This window comes from Prionailurus viverrinus, chromosome X, assembly GCF_022837055.1.
Source record: "Prionailurus viverrinus isolate Anna chromosome X, UM_Priviv_1.0, whole genome shotgun sequence".
NCBI lineage: Eukaryota > Metazoa > Chordata > Mammalia > Carnivora > Felidae > Prionailurus > Prionailurus viverrinus.
Window position 1 is genome coordinate 64,050,863 of NC_062579.1, and position 19,028 is coordinate 64,069,890.

Here is a 19,028-nt window from a genome sequence, read left to right on the forward strand (position 1 = left end):
TTGATTGCCTTTCTCAAGTGCTTAGAAACAAAACCAAGTATACAGCTGGATAATAAATTGCTTAAATAGTAGACTGATACCAAGAAATCATTTCCAAGACAATATTTAATTTCTTGGCATACATGCAAAATTTTAATGTTGAAAACTAGGAAACCATGCCTGAAAGGCATCAAAACAGATTTTACTTCCTCTGAAAACTTACTGTTACTGTGTGAAAATTATGAATAATCATATTTATGCTTTTGAAGTGCATATAATAAAATTACCCAGGAGTAGAGATATATCACTCAATACCAATAGCAGTAAATAACTTACTTGTAAGAAAATTATTTAATTATTGCTTTGAAGGATCAATACTACTTAGCAATCAAATTTCAACAAAATTTTTTGAGATCTTTAGGACTTTAGACAAAGGGCTGCCTTCTTAGGAAGTATAGCTGTGACAGAAGTTAATTATTAGCATGGTCATTATTTTAGATAAAAGGCTGCCAATCTCAGAAACTACCATTCTAGAAGTTAACTATTAACGTGGCCATTTTACTACAGGCAACAAAGTATCACTGGAGATGGGAAAAATTGTAATTCAGTTTTCCTATAGAAAATACCTAAATTTATAGTATCTATCTACCTATCTACCTACCTACCTACCTATCTGCTTTTCTGGATAGGCATACCAACTAGACAAAGACACAGTAGCAACACAGGGTAATTGGCTTTCATATAGATCACTAAACTGAGTGGTATTATCATGTTTGGTTAAAAAAGCATGCATAAGTAAACATTTTAAACATATGAATCAAAATTCTTTGACAATAATGTTCAACATTTTAAATTAGCTACTGAAACTTCTGTATTGCATATAACATGTTAACTTTATTTATATAACTTCAGGCTTATGATTTTACAACAAAACCAAAAAGTTTTTTCTGTTTTAAAACTATACAAAAATTTATTTGCAGTACTTAAGACAGCTGAAAAGAAAGCTCTTAGAATAATTTCTATTACATTCTGAGGCAACAGGAAATATTTAAGATTCTCTATCAAAATGTTTTAAACGGTTGTGTAATATTTTAGTCACCACTAATCATATTTAGGAACTTTTAAATATTTCAATAGTATTTAATAAATAACCTGGAAGAGATTATGCAGATGGCTAATGGATAAAATAGGGTACAATATGGGTTGGGCCATGAGACCACAAAATATCTCCTTGTCTACATATAGATAGCTGCAGTAAAGCTATTGTAATTTTCTAGTTATTATTCTGAGCCTACTCTGATTGTTTACATAAATATGTATGCTGTATTCAAGAGGCCTTAACTCTTAGACTGTAACAAAGTACAGTATTTTAATTGGTGCCATTGTATTCAGACTCAATACTTTTATACAGTGAGACCTTTCATATTGCTGGTATTGAGGGGCAGGGCCAATACCTGGTGCTTCTAGGTATGTATTGTGCATTTAGACCATGGCATAAGTTGGGTTTTGGGAAACATGATTTAAGATATGAATCTATTAACAAAATATATTATAATGTGATTCCACTATCCCTGATTTGTATGATAATATAAAAGGGGAAGAGAGACACAGAAGGGTCCAAAGAGATAGGAGATGGGCTGTACAATGGGCAGAGCAGTTAAGAGCAGCCTGAGAGGCTGGGAAGGTTTTCCTTTCACCTGGATTCCGTTGTATCTACAGGGGATTGGAAAGGTGAGGCAAGGGCTACATTCCTTGGTTCTTTCCATTTCTTAGGAGTCTGTGACCTGAAGAGCTCATAGCCCCACTGCAACTGAAGTAAGAACTACATGATTTCTACTATAGCTATGGCTCTCTGATTGGCAATATAGGCCAGAATGCACAATAAACATTTTATGTATTTAATTATTGAAACAAATTAAGTCTAAACTATTGCTCAAATAAAGCAAATCATCAGAGCTTGGCACCTGGAAAAATTTTAAATTGTCATGGTCACTGTAACTAGGTTTGCTGGCTATGTACAACCCTAACATTTTTATGTTAAGTGTATATTAGGGTTTACCAATTGTCATATTGTATTGAGAGTCTTTAGTGGTTTTAGGTTTACCTACCAGAAAAGGAATATGAATAATTTATACAGTGCTTTCCTTATTAAGATTCAAAACCAAAATTCCATGTTACTATGTTTTATGGCCTATAGACTATAAAATACTAATTTAGGAAATAGTTTTATTTTAAAAGCTTAATGCAATAAAAACACTGTGAACTACTGTGTTGGGGGAGTTGACAGCAAACAATTTGCTGCATGAGATTTTTGATATTCACCTTCAAGTCAAGGGGAAAACAACATTCCCCTCAACCCCCCAAAAATCATTTTAAGGTTTGCACTACATTTATCTTCAAAATCATCCTCCTAAGGTAGGAAGAGTGTTACTATTTCTATCTTACATATGGAGAAAGTGAGCCCTATTTTTATACAAAATAAACAATTTGTCTAATCTCATCAGTAGTATAGCTAGGACTAAACTGGGTCCATATACAATTAGGTTCTAATTACTTGACTAGACAGAATTTCCACATACTGATGAGCATATCCAAATCTTTCCTTCCATTCCTTCAGTCCTATAAGCTTTCCTAGTGTGCAAATGATTCACATACAAAAAGCACTACTAACATTAAAAAATGTTGAGTACATGGACTCATGATTTGTTTGTAAAAATGTATACCTTAATATTGGCGTTTTCAATAATTCTCAAGATAGAAAACAAGCCAAACCTCTATTCCGAACATAGGCTCCTGCCTAGATCAGGATATTTTAGCTCTCCTCAATTACATTTACATGTGCTTTTATCATTGGTGCCATCATGCTTATATCCATAAAGAAAATAGAATTAAAATAATCACAGGAAATACATGACTGGATTCTGAAGATGTGGATTTCAATCAAAGATCCAAAGTGATAAGCAAAAGCTTTCCTAATACCACAGAATTATTAACAATGCATAGGATCACGTTCATATCCACAGCTATATTCCTGGGAATCAATCCATTTATATTCATCTGCTAATTCCACAGGTGTATTATCTTAAAGTAGGCAAGCCAATGTGGTTTACAAGTATTTTGTGCTCTTGCAATGTCCTCTTTCAGGAAAATCTCCTTTTGGATTTCTATGCCCTGTTCTCTTGGTAATAATGTATGTCAACTGGCTGCTGTTTTCTAACATTTTTCAAACATTTCTTCCATGAAGAAGACTCTGAGGCCAGGAGGAATTTTCAAAGTGCGTGTATAGTTTGGTGTATACCCATTATTGAGAGGACAGCTCTGGCTTTCCCAGACTTCTGCTTTCCTTGGGAGTCTCTGAGTTCGCTTCTGGTATGAAACTAGATTCTGAAGCCTCTGATTGTAAACTGTCCCCATCAATGACAATGTCTTCAGGATTTGGTGGGGGTGGACAGAAGTCTTCGTTGGGGCAGATTTGCTGGAAAAGTGTTTCAGCCTGGACAGGGAAGAAAGGACATGATAGTTTTTGGTCATCAGCTTAAAATGTATATGACTTGCTGAAATTATTTTAAAAATGAAGGTATCACCCTTGAAAATTACTTTGTTACAAAACGTTATCAAGTATACACTATTTTTTAAAAATCCACTGTCAGAATTTCATGACTTTTCTCCAATTCTATGCAAGCATTCAGGACCACCCTTCATGTATTATCAGTACTTGACCAGATTATCAAGTGTTCATCCCCCCAGCCAAAATTCCAAAGGGAACCAGTTCCCATCACCAAACTTGCTTGCACCTCACAAATATCCAACACTGTGCTTCAGTGGATCCATCCCTCCCAGGAGCCTGCCTCCCTCCCAGTGCTGCAGGGCCCCTCCAACAGGAGACCACCACAGGCAAAGTGAGCTAACCTACCCCTCCTTCCCCTGTGCACCTTGCAGATCCACCCTGGCTAATATGCCAGATCCCATCAAAGCAGCACCACAAGCCTGGCAGTGTGCAAGTAGCCCAGACAGGGGCCACACCATTCCACAGTGAGTCCTGCTCCTGGGAGAGGGGAAGATAAGGTACACACCAGTCTGACTGTGGCCCCAGTGGTGGGCTGGGGACAGACATCATGTATGACTGTGGCCTCGCCCACCAACACAAGTTACTCTGGACAGCACAGGGGAAGTTCCCTGCAGTTTGGAGCCACCTCAGAGACTACCCAAAATGACAAAGCGGAAGAATACTCCTCAAAAGAAAGTCCAGGAAGTAGCAACAGCTAATGAATTGATCAAAAACGATTTAAGCAATACAACGGAGCAAGAACTTAGAATAATAGTCATAAAATTAATGGCTGGGCTTGAAAAAAGCATAGAGGACAGCAGAGAATCTATTGCTACAGAGATCAAGGGACTAAGAAATAGTCATAAGGAGCTAAAAAATGCTATTAAGTGAGGTGCAAAATAAAATGGAGGTGACCACAGCACGGACTGAAGAGGCAGAGGAGAGAATAGGTGAATTAGAAGATAAAACTATGGACAAAGAGAAAGCTGAGAAAGAGAGAAAAAAAAAATCCAGGAGTATGAGGGGAGAATTAGAGAACTAAGTGATGTAATCAAGCGCAACAATATCCATATAATAGGAATTCCAGAAGAGGAAGAGAGAGAGAAAGGGGCTGAAGGTGTACTTGAACAAATCAGAGCTGAGAACTTCCCTTATCTGGGGAAGGAAAAAGACATTGAAATCCAAGAGGCACAGAGAACTCCCTTCAGACATAACTTGAATCGATCTTCTGAGTGACATATCATAGTTAAACTGGCAAAATACAAGGATAAAGAGAAAATTCTGAAAGCAGCTAGGGAGAAACACGCTCTAACTTAAAGTAAACCCATAAGAGTAGTGGCAGATCTATCTACTGAAACTTGGCAAGCCAGAAAGGAATGTCAGGAAACCTTCAATGTGATGAACAGAAAAAAATATGCAGCCAAGAACCCTTTCCAGCAAGTCTGTCATTCAGAATAGAAGGAGAGATAAAGGTCTTCCCAAACAAACAAAAACCGAAGGAATTCATCACCATTAAACCAGCCCCACAAGGGATCCTAAGGGGGATTCTGTGAGTTAAATGTTGCAAGGACCACAAAGTACCAGAGACATCACTACAAGCATGAAAGCTACAGACATCACAATGACTCTAAACCCATATCTTTCAGTAATAACACTGAATATAAATGGACTAAATGCTCCAAAACAAAAGACATAGGGTATCAGAATGGAAAAAAAACAAAAAACAAAAACAAGACCCATCTATTTGCTGTCTACAAGAGACTCATTTTAGACCTGAGGACACCTTCGGATTGAAAGTCAGGGGATGGAGAACTATCTATCATGCTACTGGAAGTCAAAATAAAGCTGGAGCAGCCATATTTATATCAGACAAACTAGACTTTAAATTAAAGGCTGCAACAAGAGATGAAGAAAGGCATTACAAAATAATTACAGGGTCTATCCATCAGAAAGAGCTAACAATTATGAATGTCTAGGCGCCGAATATGGGAGCCCCCAAATATACAAAATAATTACGAACATAAGCAACGTTATTGATAAGACTGTGGTAATTGCAGGGGACTTTAATACCCCACTTGCAGCAATGGATAGATCATCTAGACACAGGGTCAATAAAGAAACAAGGGCCCTGAATGATACACTGGATCAGATGGACTTGACAGATATATTTAGAACTCTGCATCTCAAAGCAACAGAATATACTTTCTTCTCGAGTACATATTGGAACGTTCTCCAAGATAGATCACATACTGGGTCACAAAACAGCCCTTCATAAGTATACAAGAATTGAGATCATACCGTGCACACTTTCAGACCACAATGCTATGAAACTTGAAATCAACCACAGGAAAAAGTCTGGAAAACCTCCAAAAGCATGGAGGTTAAAGAACACCCTACTAAAGAAGGAATGGGTCAACCAGGCAATTAGAGAAGATATTAAAAAAATACATGCAAAAAAATGAAAATGAAAATACAACAATCCAAAAGCTTTGGGATGCAGTGAAGGCAGTCCTGAGAGGAAAATACATTGCAATCCAGGCATATCTCAAGAAACAAGAAAAATCCCAAATACAAAATCTAACAGCACACCTAAAGGAAATAGAAGCAGAACAGCAAAGACACACCAAACCCAGAAAAAGAAGAGAAATAATGTAGAGCAGATCAATGAAACCAAGAGTTGTTGTTTTGAAAAAATAAACAAAATTGATAAACCTCTAGGCAGGCTTCACAAAAAGAAAAGGGAGATGACCCAAATGGATAAAATCATGAATGAAAATGGAATTATGACAACCAATCCCACAGAAATACAAGCAATTATCAGGAAATACTAGGAAAAATTATATGCCAACAAACTGGACAACCTGGAAGAAATGGACAAATTCCTAGGCACCCACAAACTTCCAAAACTCAAGCAGGAAGAAATACAAAACTTGAACAGACCCATAACCAGCGAAGAAATTGAATCAGTTATCGAAAATCTCCCAACAAATAAGACTCCAGGATCAGATGGCTTCCCAGGGGAATTCTACCAGACATTTAAAGCAGAGATAATACCTATCCTTCTGAAGCTGTTCCAAACAACAGAAAGGGAAGAAAAACTTCCAGACTCATTCTATGAAGCCAGCATTACTTTGATTCCTAAACCAGACAGAGACCCAGCAAAAAAAATCAGACCTACAGGCCAATATCCCTGATGAATATGGATGCAAAAATTCTCAATAAGATACTAGTATATAGAATGCAACAGCATATAAAAAGAATTAATCACCATGAACAATGGGATTCATTCCTGGGCTGCAGGGATGGTTCAAAATTCACAAATCAATCAATGTGATACATCACATTAATAAAATAAAATAACCATATGATCCTGTCAATTGATGCAGAAAAAGCATTTGACAAATTCAGCATCCTTTCTTAATAAAATCCCTCAAGAAATTCGGGATAGAAGGAACATACTTAAACATCATAAAAGCCATTTATGAAAAGCCCACAGCTAATATCGTACTCAATAGGTAGAAACTGAGAGCTTTCACCCTGAGATCAGGAACACGACAGGGATGTCCACTCTCACCGCTGTTGTTTAACATAGTGTTGGAAGTTCTAGCATCAGCAATCGCACAACAAAAGTAAATCAAAGCCATCAAAATTGGCAAAGGTGAAGTCAAGTATTCACTTTTTGCAGATGACATGATATTTTACATGGAAAACCCAACAGACTGCACCAAAAGTCTGCTAGAACTGATACATGAATTCAGCAAAGTCGTAGGATACAAAATCAATGTACAGAAATCAGTTGCATTACACTAATAATGAAGCAACAGAAAGACAAATAAAGAAACTGATCCCATTCACAATTACACCAAGAAGCATAAAATACCTAGGAATAAACCTAACCAAAGTTGTAAAAGGTCTGTATGCTGAAAACTATAGAAAGTTTATAAAGGAAATTGAAGAAGATATAAAGAAATGGAGAGACTTTCCCTGCTCATGGATTGGAAGAATAAATATTGTGAAAATGTCAATACTACCCAAAGTTATCTACACATTCAGTGCAATCCCAATCAAAATTGCACCAGCATTCTTCTTGAAGCTAGAATAAGCAATCCTAAAACTTGTATGGAACCACAAAAGACCCCGAATAGCCAAAGTAATATTGAAGAAGAAGACCAAAGCTGGAGACATCACAATCCCAGACTTTAGCCTCTACTACAAAGCTGTAATAATCAAGGCAGAATGGTATTGTCACAAAAACAGACACATTGGCCAATGGAATAGAGACTCCCAAATTGGGCCCACAAAAATATGGCCAACAAATCTTTCACAAAGCAGGAAAGAATATCCACTGGAAAAAAGACAGTCTCTTCAACAATTGGTGCTGGGAGAACTGGACAGCAACATGCAGAAGGATGAAACTAGACCATTTTCTTACACCATTCACAAAAATAAACTCAAAATGGATGAAGCACCTGAATGTGAGACAGGAAACCATCAAAACCCTAGAGAATAAAGAAGGAAAAAACCTCTCTGACCTCAGCTGCAGCAATTTCTTACTTGACACATCCCCAAAGCAAGGGAATTCAGAGCAAAAATGAACTCTTGGGACCTCATGAAGATAAAAAGCTTCTGCACTGCAAAGGAAACAATCAACAAAACTAAAAGGCAACCAACAGAATGGGAAAAGATATTTGCAAATGACATATCAGACAAAGGGCTAGTATCCAAAATCTATAAAGAACTCACCAAACTCCACACCTGAAAAACAAATAATCCAGTGAAGAAATGGGCAGAAAACATGAATAGACACTTCTCTAAAGAAGACATCCGGATGGCCAACAGGCACATGAAAAGATGCTCAATGTCCGTTATTCCTCATCAAGGAAATACAAATCAAAACCAGAATCAGATACCACCTCACGCCAGTCAGAGTGGCTAAAATGAACAAATCAGGAGACTATAGATGCTGGAGAGGATGTGGAGAAACAGGAACCCTCTTACACTGTTGGTGGGAATGCAAACTGGTGCAGCCACTCTGGAAAACAGTGTGGAGGTTCCTCAAAAAATTAAAAATAGATGTACCCTATGGCCCAGCAATAGCACTTCTAGGAATTTACCCAAGGGATACAGGAGTGCTGATGCATAGGGGCACTTGTACCCCAATGTTTATAGCAGCACTCTCAACAATAGCCAAACTATGGAAAGAGCCTAAATGTCCATCAACTGATGAATGGATAAAGAAATTGTGGTTTATATACACAATGGAATACTACTTGGCAATGAGAAAGCATGAAATATGGCCTTTTGTAGCAATGTGGATGGAACTGGAGAGTGTGATGCTAAGTGAAATAAGCCATACAGAGAAAGACAGATACCATATGGTTTCACTCTTATGTGGATCCTGAGAAACTTAACAGAAGACCATGGGGGAGGGGATGGAAAAAAAAAAGTTAGAGAGGGAGGGAGCCAAACCATAAGAGACTCTTAAAAAGTCAGAATAAACTGAGGGTTGATGGGGGGTGGGAGGGGGGGAGGGTGGGTAGTGGGCATTGAGGAGGGCACCTGTTGGGATGAGTACTCGGTGTTGTATGGAAACCAATTTGACCATAAATTTCAAAAAAATTTAAAAAAAATTTAAAAAATTTAAAAAAGATTATCAAGTGTTAGATAGCTGAGAATTTAAGGACATTCATTCTTCATGTCAGTACAAATTCAATTTCCCTTAATATTCTTTATGTAATTTCCCAATAAAGCCTATTTTTGATAGCTGTACAAATTTAGCATATAATTTTAATGAATCACTTTTAAAATCAAGAAAAATCTTCATTATTTGTCAAGTATTTGCTTTTCTGGAATAATTGACCTTCCCCCGGGCTTTAAGGAGTATAACACAGTGTTCAAGATCATGGTCTCTGAATAGATAGCCATGTGCAAATGCTGTCTCTGCCACTTAGCAGCAATGCAATTTGGGGGAATGCTTAGTTAATTCCTGAGCCTTGCTTTCCTTGTCTGTAAAATGGCCGAGACTAACTAAGCCTCTACATATGGTAGCTGTTATCACTGTTATTAATAATAACTAAGTTAAAATGTCAAGATTTAAGCTGAGCTTAGTCTGGCAGGGTAAGAGAATAAGAAAGTGAATGTGATCTTAATTAACGACAAATACATACACACGTGAAAGTAAATGTGACAAGAAACACTGCTATTCTATTCTAAACATATCCCTATTTTTATTTAGATGAATACACCTTTTTTTAAATATGAAATTTATTGTCAAGTTGGTTTCCATACAACACCCAGTGCTCCTCCCAACGGGTGCCCTCCTCAATGCCCACTACCCACCCTCTCCTCCCTCCCACCCCCCATCAACCCTCAGTTTATTCTCAGTTTTTAAGAGTCTCTTATGGTTTGGCTCCCTCCCTCTCTAACTTTTTTTTTCTTCCCCTTCCCCATGGTCTTCTGTTAAGTTTCTCAGGATCCACATAAGAGTGAAAACATATGGTATCTGTCTTTCTCTGTATGACCTATTTCACTTAGTATAAAGAATGAACTATTGGGACCTCACGAAGATAAAAAGCTTCTGCACTGCAAAGGAAACAATCAACAAAACTAAAAGGCAACCAACGGAATGGGAAAAGATATTTGCAAATGACATATCGAACAAAGGGCTAGTATCCAAAATCTATAAAGAACTCGCCAAACTCCACACCCGAAAAACAAATAATCCCGTGAAGAAATGGGCAGAAAACATGAATAGCTCTTTTGTTTAGATGAATACAGCTCATTGGTAGATCAGGGTCCCTGCGATACTAGGGAGCTTGCACTCTATCCTATTGGTAAACAAAAGCCATTAAATGGTTTTAAGATATATATGCTTGTTTTAAAGGCCACAATGTCTTTCTGAACTGCTTCAATCCTTCTTCCTGACATGCATACAAAGTCATTCATTAGGCCAGAAGTTGACAACTATGGCCCACAGGTCAAATCCAGCCTATTTTTTTTTTTTTGTAAATAAAGTTTTATTGGAACACAGCCACTCTCATTCATTTATCTATTTTCTATAGCTGTTTTTGCACTGCAATGGCAGGGTTGAGTAGATGCCAAAGGGATGACAGGGGTTGCAAAATCTAAACTATTTACCATCTGGCTATCTACAGTTGGTAGACTCCTGCATTAGGTAATTAAAATTGACATTCCTTGCGAATGGGTGGAAGGACAGTAAATAAAAACTTTTGAGCTTTGATGTGAAGTTGAAAGAAGAGATGGAGAGAAAAACAGTTTCTTTCTTTCTTGAGTATAGTTCAAGGGTATTATTTTTGGACATGCCATTTTACTATGACTATTTTGAAATGAAATATTTGAGATGCCTGCTTCATTCCCTACTCCAGGAACTTACCATAATGTTTGCTGGAGACACTTAGCACCTAGAAGTAGGAGGACTGAGGTCAGTCAGAGCTTCCATTTCACAATTCAGTTCGTCTAATCGTCTTTTTGTCTTTTATCTCAACCTTGTCTTTCTATAGAACTTCTCTCTCCCCCTCACTTCCTTTCACTCTCTGCATGCAATCAATGACCAAGTCATGACAATCTTCTCTCCTACTTCTTGACTCCATTTTTTCCTTCCCTCTAGCCATAGCCCAGGCATACATTATCTTTCCATTAGACAATAGCAATATCTCAGAACCGGACTGGTCACCTTGCCTTGAGGGTTCCCTCAGGTAATCCATCTCTATGCTGCCTTCAGAAGGGTCTATGGAAATGAAATTCTGTTTATGCCATTTTCTGGCTTAAAACATTTCAATGACTCCACATTTCTAACAAGATAAAAATCCAAGATCCTTGTTATGGCATACAAAACTCTATAGGCCTACTTCTCTGGCCTAATCATTTATTTCATCTCATTTTCACCTTTCAGACCTTTTGCTTCACTAATACCTATCTATGGGTGCTGTCTTCAACACACCATGATGTTTATATCCTGGATTGGTGTAGATGTTGGAATGTTTCAATTATCTTCCATTTGTATGGGGAATTGCTACTCATCTTTTATATCTCTCTATGTAAAGTTCTTTGACTCCTAAATAGAGCTCATGGCTCCTCTGTTTTATTTTTGAACTTTGACATTATTCTATTATTGCATATACTGCACTGCACTGTCATTTGTTTACATGTTCTTCTCCTTAGTAGACAGTGATTCCTCCAGGGATGAGAAGGACTGGGTTTCATTCAACTATTCCTGGTGTGGAATAGAATCCCAATATACATTTTTTAACAAACTGAAAAATTTTAAAAACTGTATATTGTAGAAATGTTGAATATAATAATACTTAATACTACTACTTTACTTCTACTCCAGTTCCTCTGTATCTCTCTCACACCTTGTCTCCCTTTTGTTACCTCCCTATAGGATACATTTTCCCCTGGATCTCAGGCCCTGTGGCTGGATCCCACCCTCTCTTTCCATATATCCTTGTCACATTCTGTCTCCTAGAATCGCCAACCAATCGCAGGCACCACCCTTATTTGTTTTCTACCTGCTGGTGCAACTCTCACCATCAGCCCATCTGCCACTGGCCCTCACTAATGCCAATTTCCTACGGCCAGCCTCCAGCCCTCAGTCTTTCCTCTAATTGCTGGAACCTCTTAGGGTCAACTGCCATGTTCTGGAAGGTGTATCTAATGCTTCTTGGTCTGCTGCATTTTATTTGCTAACTAAGCCTCGATTGTGAGAGTTGTCATAAAGAGGCTAATTCATAATGAATTGTTAGCTTTTAAATCCTTCTTGCCCTTTTTAAGCCAATAGTTACCTTAAAGGGTAGTTTCAGGTGGCTAAAGACATTAAAAAGGCATAATTATGTGATGACTCGGCTTCTTTATACTGGGAAGTATAGAAAGGACACACTGAGTTATTGAAGACATTCCTATGTTTATTTAACACACATCTACACAAAACATAAAAAAAGTCAATCTAGCAGTTTAATGTATTTAGAATAATGTATTCACATTAACAAGATGAAAGTAGCACAGCACACTAGATGAATGTACAAGCACTGGGGTCCAACAGACTTGAGTTTAAGTTTTGGCTCAAATTTACCAGCTATGTGATCTTTGGACAAGTTATTTAGCCCCTGTTGGGTCTTAGTTTCCTCATCTGTAAAATGGCATGTCACAGATACTCATATGGTTGTGAGGACCAAATGAAATAATATATATATGATGGTACACAGAAAATGCTCAATGAATGGTGGCTTTACAAAATGTGACACCTAAAATCGCCCTCTCCCTCAATGGCATGAGAAAGTGAAGGATAATGCAATATGTGAGCAACTTGATAGGCCATATGATCTATAAAACTATAAACTTCAACTTACAAATTCTGTACCAAAAGTCATAAACAAATTGCTAATATGCCATAAAGACAACATTCTAAATGGTGGTTTTAGGCTGCCCACATCAGCTAATTTAAACCATTTTACACTTGAAATATAATACAAAGTATACAGTACTATATAATTATTGTTGTTCTCATGGTAGTGGCACTTCCTAGGGGATGGGGGTTCCTGAAGGAGGAGAGCTATCAATGATCTTGGGAGTAGAGTACAATAGACCAGTCTGCTCATCAGTATGTGTGGATAAATGAGATACTACTTGTATTAAGAAAAGAGATATCATATGTCATTTTCAGAAAAAAAAATTGAAGTAACAAACTATAAGAAAAACCAGATTCTTTCTTTCACATAAAGAATCACAATTATCACTTGGGCTAGCATCATTGTGGTGATAATAGAGAATGTCTTGGTGTGCTCTTGCACACTTTAACTTGTATTAAACAGAGATCACTTTATATTTTTAGTATGTTTTCAAATCATAAATAGTTCCATATGAACACAAGGGAGATAAGACTATGCTATTCAACATCTATACATTTACAAATAAGAAAAGCAGATGCAAACTTGCTAACAGGTAAAATAAAGCATTTTACTTGTAAAAAAGGGAATCTGCCGGTGCTTATGTTTGCTATATAGCCTAAAGCCTTAGGTGATATTCTAAGAGCTTTTATAGATAATTTAGAAAACAAAAGTAATCAATTAGTGAGTGGGTTAAACATATGATGAAATACTGGAATTAGAAAAGTTTATCTGAACATACTAGCTATTTATAAATATTATTACTGATGCCCTTTAAAGTAGGTATTACTTCTCCCCAAAGTGATGTGAGGTTAAAGCTATATAACAATTAAAACTATTCATATTTAATAGCATATAATTAGTACCAGAAGTAGCATTATTATTGTTTTTTATTATGATAAAATTGAAGTGTATCTTCTGAGGAAGCAAGTTACTTCATAACAAAATTATTCTTTAATTATAGTCTTTTAGCTGATAGTTCAGATCACATTAGCACTTGTATAATAAGCCCTTATGTAAAATGCCTTCCATTTTGGCTAAAAAAACATTAAAGTTCACTCAGTAATAAAAATGACCTAAGCTATCTGGCTGAAAACATGTTGGCAATTTCTGCTTAGAAAAAATTGGAACATCAAAGCAAAAATGCCTTGGTCATTTTAGGCCATAAATGCAGAACTGGAACCATCTTGGATTCCTATTAAACTAATAGAATGAATGATAGAGAACTTCCCACTTTTGATATCACTGGCTGAATAGGAATATCCAGGATCACCATTTGACTCTGAAGATGAGAAACAAAGAATGTGGCAAAAACTACAGATGCATGGGGTCATGGCCTTGCCATTGTGACTAAAAATTAAAGGGACAATGAAGCCATTTGCTCCTACGAGATCCCTGACACTAGTAGGATTGAGACTTCTATCTGTGGTCTTAAAACAATGTTAAGTTATCCATTTATTGATTCAATAGATATGCCAACTATATCTGTGAAAAGTTTAGACTTGTGCCTCAAAAAATATATTTTCTGTTCTTTTCCTGTCAAGTGCAGAGAAATACATTTATATATAAAATGTATTTATATATATATATATGTGCAAAGATCTATATGCACATAGATCTTCATCTGAATGGAATCATAGTTCATTTTTGGCAGCTTTTCTCAGCCTGCGCTATACCAGTTCATAGCCTTGCCCAGAAGTGCTGTCACAAAATTCCACCTTGATTTAGCATATTCCTCAGCAGCTATGACAGTAGCTTTTGGAACACCAGCTTGTGTCAAAAGATTAAAGGAATCATGTTAACTGTGAGAAACTAAGTTACATGATCTTTTCCAAAATTAAAAAAAATGGGTTAAGACCATTTAAAAATTACATTTTGTATGCAATTACTTACTGACTTAATTATACTCCTTTTGAAATGACTCAGAAGTTAATAAAGAAAAACGGTTCATGTATTTCAAAATAATAAGAGGCCAACAGTTTAAATTAGAAGCAAAGTTTCTTTGGAAAACTGGCATTATAAATTCATTTTTCAGAATCTGTATTTATAACATCTTCCATCCGTATTCCCACAATGGAACTCCTAAATTCTTTCTTGCAATTCATTATTGTAGTCAAGAATGTGAAAATATTGTTTACTATATTTCAAGTATATTTAAAGAAACTTTGTCATTCATAGGAAAAAGTTTAGGGGCAAATTACAGAGGTAGTATTAAATGACAGAGATGCTTTTATAGTCTTTTTTCCCACATCCCAGAGGAAAAAACAACTTACTGTCCCTACCACACCAAGTTTTTAACACAAAACTGAGAAACACCAACAGCCTTACCTGTTTGACCGCATTATCATTTCCTAAACCACAGTCTGGGCCAGAGCAGACATAAATGTTGGATGGTAAATCATTATAAGAGTTCCTGCTGACATCTGAAGAATCTCTCATATTGAAGTAAAGAGCCCACAAAAGTCTTGGTTTCTCATCTTCTTCATTTTCTAAATGTAGACATAAATTTTAGTCACATCTAAAGCACAATAAGCCTGTCATTTAATACAGTATGTAGCCAATTACTAACAAAGCCATGACTGTATAGTGTAGTAAATCAGAGCTCTGTATGTAAAAAAAATAGTAAATCTGTATCCACATACTCTAATACATGTGTATATTTCAAGCAATGATGGCTTTTCAACCTCAAATAAGATTACTAGTATGTTACTTAGATATAACACCAACTGTATTCTCTTCAATTTCTATTATTTCTTCTCAGCAGTATCATAGTGCTTCTGATCACATTCATCCTTAAATTATGTCAATGAAGAAGATAACATATTTTTTTTATGTTTCTCATAAACAAACCAACTTGAAAATTATATACAGTAAATCAATGATATATACAGGATTATGAGATATCCAGAAGACACAAGTCTATAGAGACAGAAAGTAGATTAGTGGTTACTTAGGGCTGGGGGAATTCGAGTAAGTGAGGGATTACTGCTAATGGGTGTGAGGTTCTATTTTAGGTGATGGAAATATTCTGAAATTGTGGTGATGTGTGAACAATTTGATGATGAACATATTAAAAACCATTGAATTTTACACTTTACGTGTGTGAACTGTATAGTATGAAGATTATATCTCAATAAATTCATAATTATATCTTAATAAAGCCACTATTAAAAAATAGTGTATATGGGATTAAAACATTGATATCCTAAAACACTGATGCTTTGTCCTACTGGATTATAAAAGCAATGGCAACTGGCAAAAAATAAAAATAAGGTTGCGAGTGCTTGCTTCAGCAGCATATATATTAAATTGGAACAAAGATAAAGATGTGAGACTTCAAGTTGTTGTTAGCACACATTCTCTCATTTAACAGCAAGCATCTATTATGTGTGTTAGGCATTAGGCTAGCAGCTAGAAATACACAGGTAAAGTAGACTTAGTCCTTAGGCTCCTGATTTTTTATATTCCCTAATACAGAGCCTAGCACATAACAGACACTCAATGAACAATTGTTAAATTGATTTTAATCCTCCTTTCACGTATAATCAAAATATGATGTGCTTATTAAAAGGTTCAACCTTAGGTGTATATAAAGATTACCCAAGACCATGGGGTACCTTGTGAATCATAAAGAAAATATTAAAGGTATAACTAGTTAATTACCTCTTATTGTTAAACTGGAAATCAATGTAGAGAAATTCACAGCTAATTGTAGTATTCAGTTAACAAGAATGCCCAATTCCCCAATTCAGGATAAACAGGATTTTGTTATATTTAATTTAAAATATCTCTACTACAGGGGCGCCTGGGTGGCTCAGTTGGTTGAGCGGCTGACTTCGGCTCAGGTCATGATCTCAGTTTGTGAGTTCAAGCCCTGCGGTGGGCTCTGTGCTGACAGCTTGGAGCCTGGAGCCTGCTTCAGATACTGTGTCTCCTTCTCTCTCTGCCCATCCCCTGTTTGTGCTATCTCTGTCTCTCAAAAATAAATAGATAAATGTAAAAAAAATTAAAATATCTCTACTACAAAAATACCAGTTATAAGGGGTGCCTGAGTGGCTCAGTCGGTTGAGCATCTGACTTCAGCTCAGGTCATGATCTCATGGTTTGTGGGTTCAAGCCCCACGTCAGGCTCTGTGCTGACAGCTCAGAGCCTGGAGCTTGCTTCGGATTCTGTGCCTCCCTCTCTCTGACCCTCCCCCACTCACACTGTGTCTCTCTCTCAAAAATGAATAAATGTTAAAAAAATTTAAAAAATACTATGTTATTTTTCTAGTTCATTTTGAATAATCCATTATTATTAGTGTGATAGGATGAAGAAACTTTGAATGGAAGAAGTGATCCCTTACAATGCCCCTTCCTAATGCTAAGATCTATGAGTCAAAGGTATCGCTAACTTCATGTAAACATATGATAGGTGGTGAAACCTATTTACTGACAAAATAAAGGAATATAAGGAATTTATATTTCACAGCTAAAACCATATGGCTCTTAATAAATTTATTGGTTAAGTTTAGTTTCACTAAATCTTACAGGAAGATAATTCAACGTACTGCCCGTGATCTGTGACACCAGACTCCATGAGCATTGCAGAAAAGTGGGCTAAAGTCTGGAATTCCTTTAATATTGCCTAGTCCATTTCTAAGCATACATAAAGAGAATTTATCTTGTATTCTGTGAAAGTTCCAGCTCAAAGGAGGGCTTTCACCCAATAGAAGCTGGGAAAAATGAATACTCCAATAGATTATAGGAAAAAAATTTCACAGGGATTGAAGCACTGAGAAGGAACCATGAGGAAGATGAAAAGTTGACATAGGCTGAAGATAAATACTCTAGATAGAAGGGAGTTATCAGGCTTTGACCTTAAAACCCTCAAAAAGACATATAATTGCTTCATCTTTCTTTGAGGTCAGCTAGAAGGCAGAGAGATAGCTGGAAAAATAACATGCAGCTGTGAAGTACACAGTTGTCAAAAATAAATAGTAAAGCTGCTGAGGTTTGCCTGAGAATATATCACCTAACCAGGAGTAGAACTGTTTTTCTGTAATATCTCATTTCATCAATTAGATAGTGTAAAGGACTAAACATGTAGTAGGTAATTTAGAATAAGACCTTGGGCAAATTAAACTGGGGTAAGTACAGAACAAAGTAGACAGAAAAAAAAAATCAACAATGGCATACCAAATAAAGGCAATACATGACCTATAGGTACATGCCATATTTAGGAAGAGACTATTTTAGTAACATAGCAGACTAGCATAAGGCCAAAAGAGTGGGAGATTGTTACAGCTGTGATCTAGTCTGGACACAACAAATACAAAAAGGAATTAAGACAAGGTATTTGATTTCTGAGTCCAACAATTACCTAATATCTTTACCAGCCATGGGCCTCAAAATAACACTGTGAGGGGAATTTTACTTTTTTGAGGTAGGAAATGAATGAGATGGGATGAGATAATTCCACATGCCATATACAATCAAATGAAAAACAGAAAGAACATGGGGCAGCAATGATACTACATTGTACACATTTCAAGATATAGTACTAATGAAATTTTTGCTTCAATTCATAAAGAAATCTCAATTTCCTGAGTAAAATAAGAAATCATTTAGGATAGTTATACTACTGCTCACTCAGTGCTTTGAAGAATATTCTGGAGTTTGGAAGAATTAATCCAGATGGGTATGAATGGTGAGCGATCACCTAATTTCCTCACGTGTACAATCAGGTTCATTAAGCATAAAACATCTGAAATTTCTTTGGACTTGGAAGGAGGGAAGGGTTTAGAGATCTTTGATGTTCTCTTTTTAATTTTTTTAATGTTTATTTATTTTTGAGAGACAGAGTACAAGTGGGGGGGGGGCAGAGAGGGGGGAGACACAGAATCGAAGCAGGCTCCAGGCTCTGAGCTGTCAGCACAGAGCCCTATGTGGGGCTTGAACTCACGAACTGGTAAATCATGGCCTGAGCCGAAATCAGATGCTTAACTGACTGAGCCACCCAGGTGCCCTGAGATCTTTAATGTTATTAAAGGAGCCTGGGAGGTTAGGGCTCTTGGAAGTATTGGTACAACTGTTTCTTAAGACAGAACATATGTCAA

The 19,028-nt window shown here is 36.5% G+C and overlaps 1 protein-coding gene across 3 annotated transcripts in view; it reads right to left on the minus strand.

Moving 5' to 3' along the window:
- Positions 1-1,763: 1,763 nt before the first annotated feature.
- CHM (CHM Rab escort protein) overlaps positions 1,764-19,028 on the minus strand; it is a 249,676-nt gene continuing 232,411 nt past the window's right edge. For 2 of the 3 annotated variants that reach the window (XM_047843816.1, XM_047843817.1), the window contains 2 exons: positions 15,259-15,419; positions 1,764-3,472 (listed from right to left, as the gene is read on the minus strand). In XM_047843816.1, coding sequence (XP_047699772.1) covers positions 3,281-3,472; positions 15,259-15,419 — 353 coding nt within the window. In that variant the 3' untranslated portion in view covers positions 1,764-3,280. Of the gene's footprint in view, positions 3,473-15,258; positions 15,420-19,028 lie in introns of those variants that run through there. The other variant, XM_047843818.1, reaches the window with a different exon arrangement.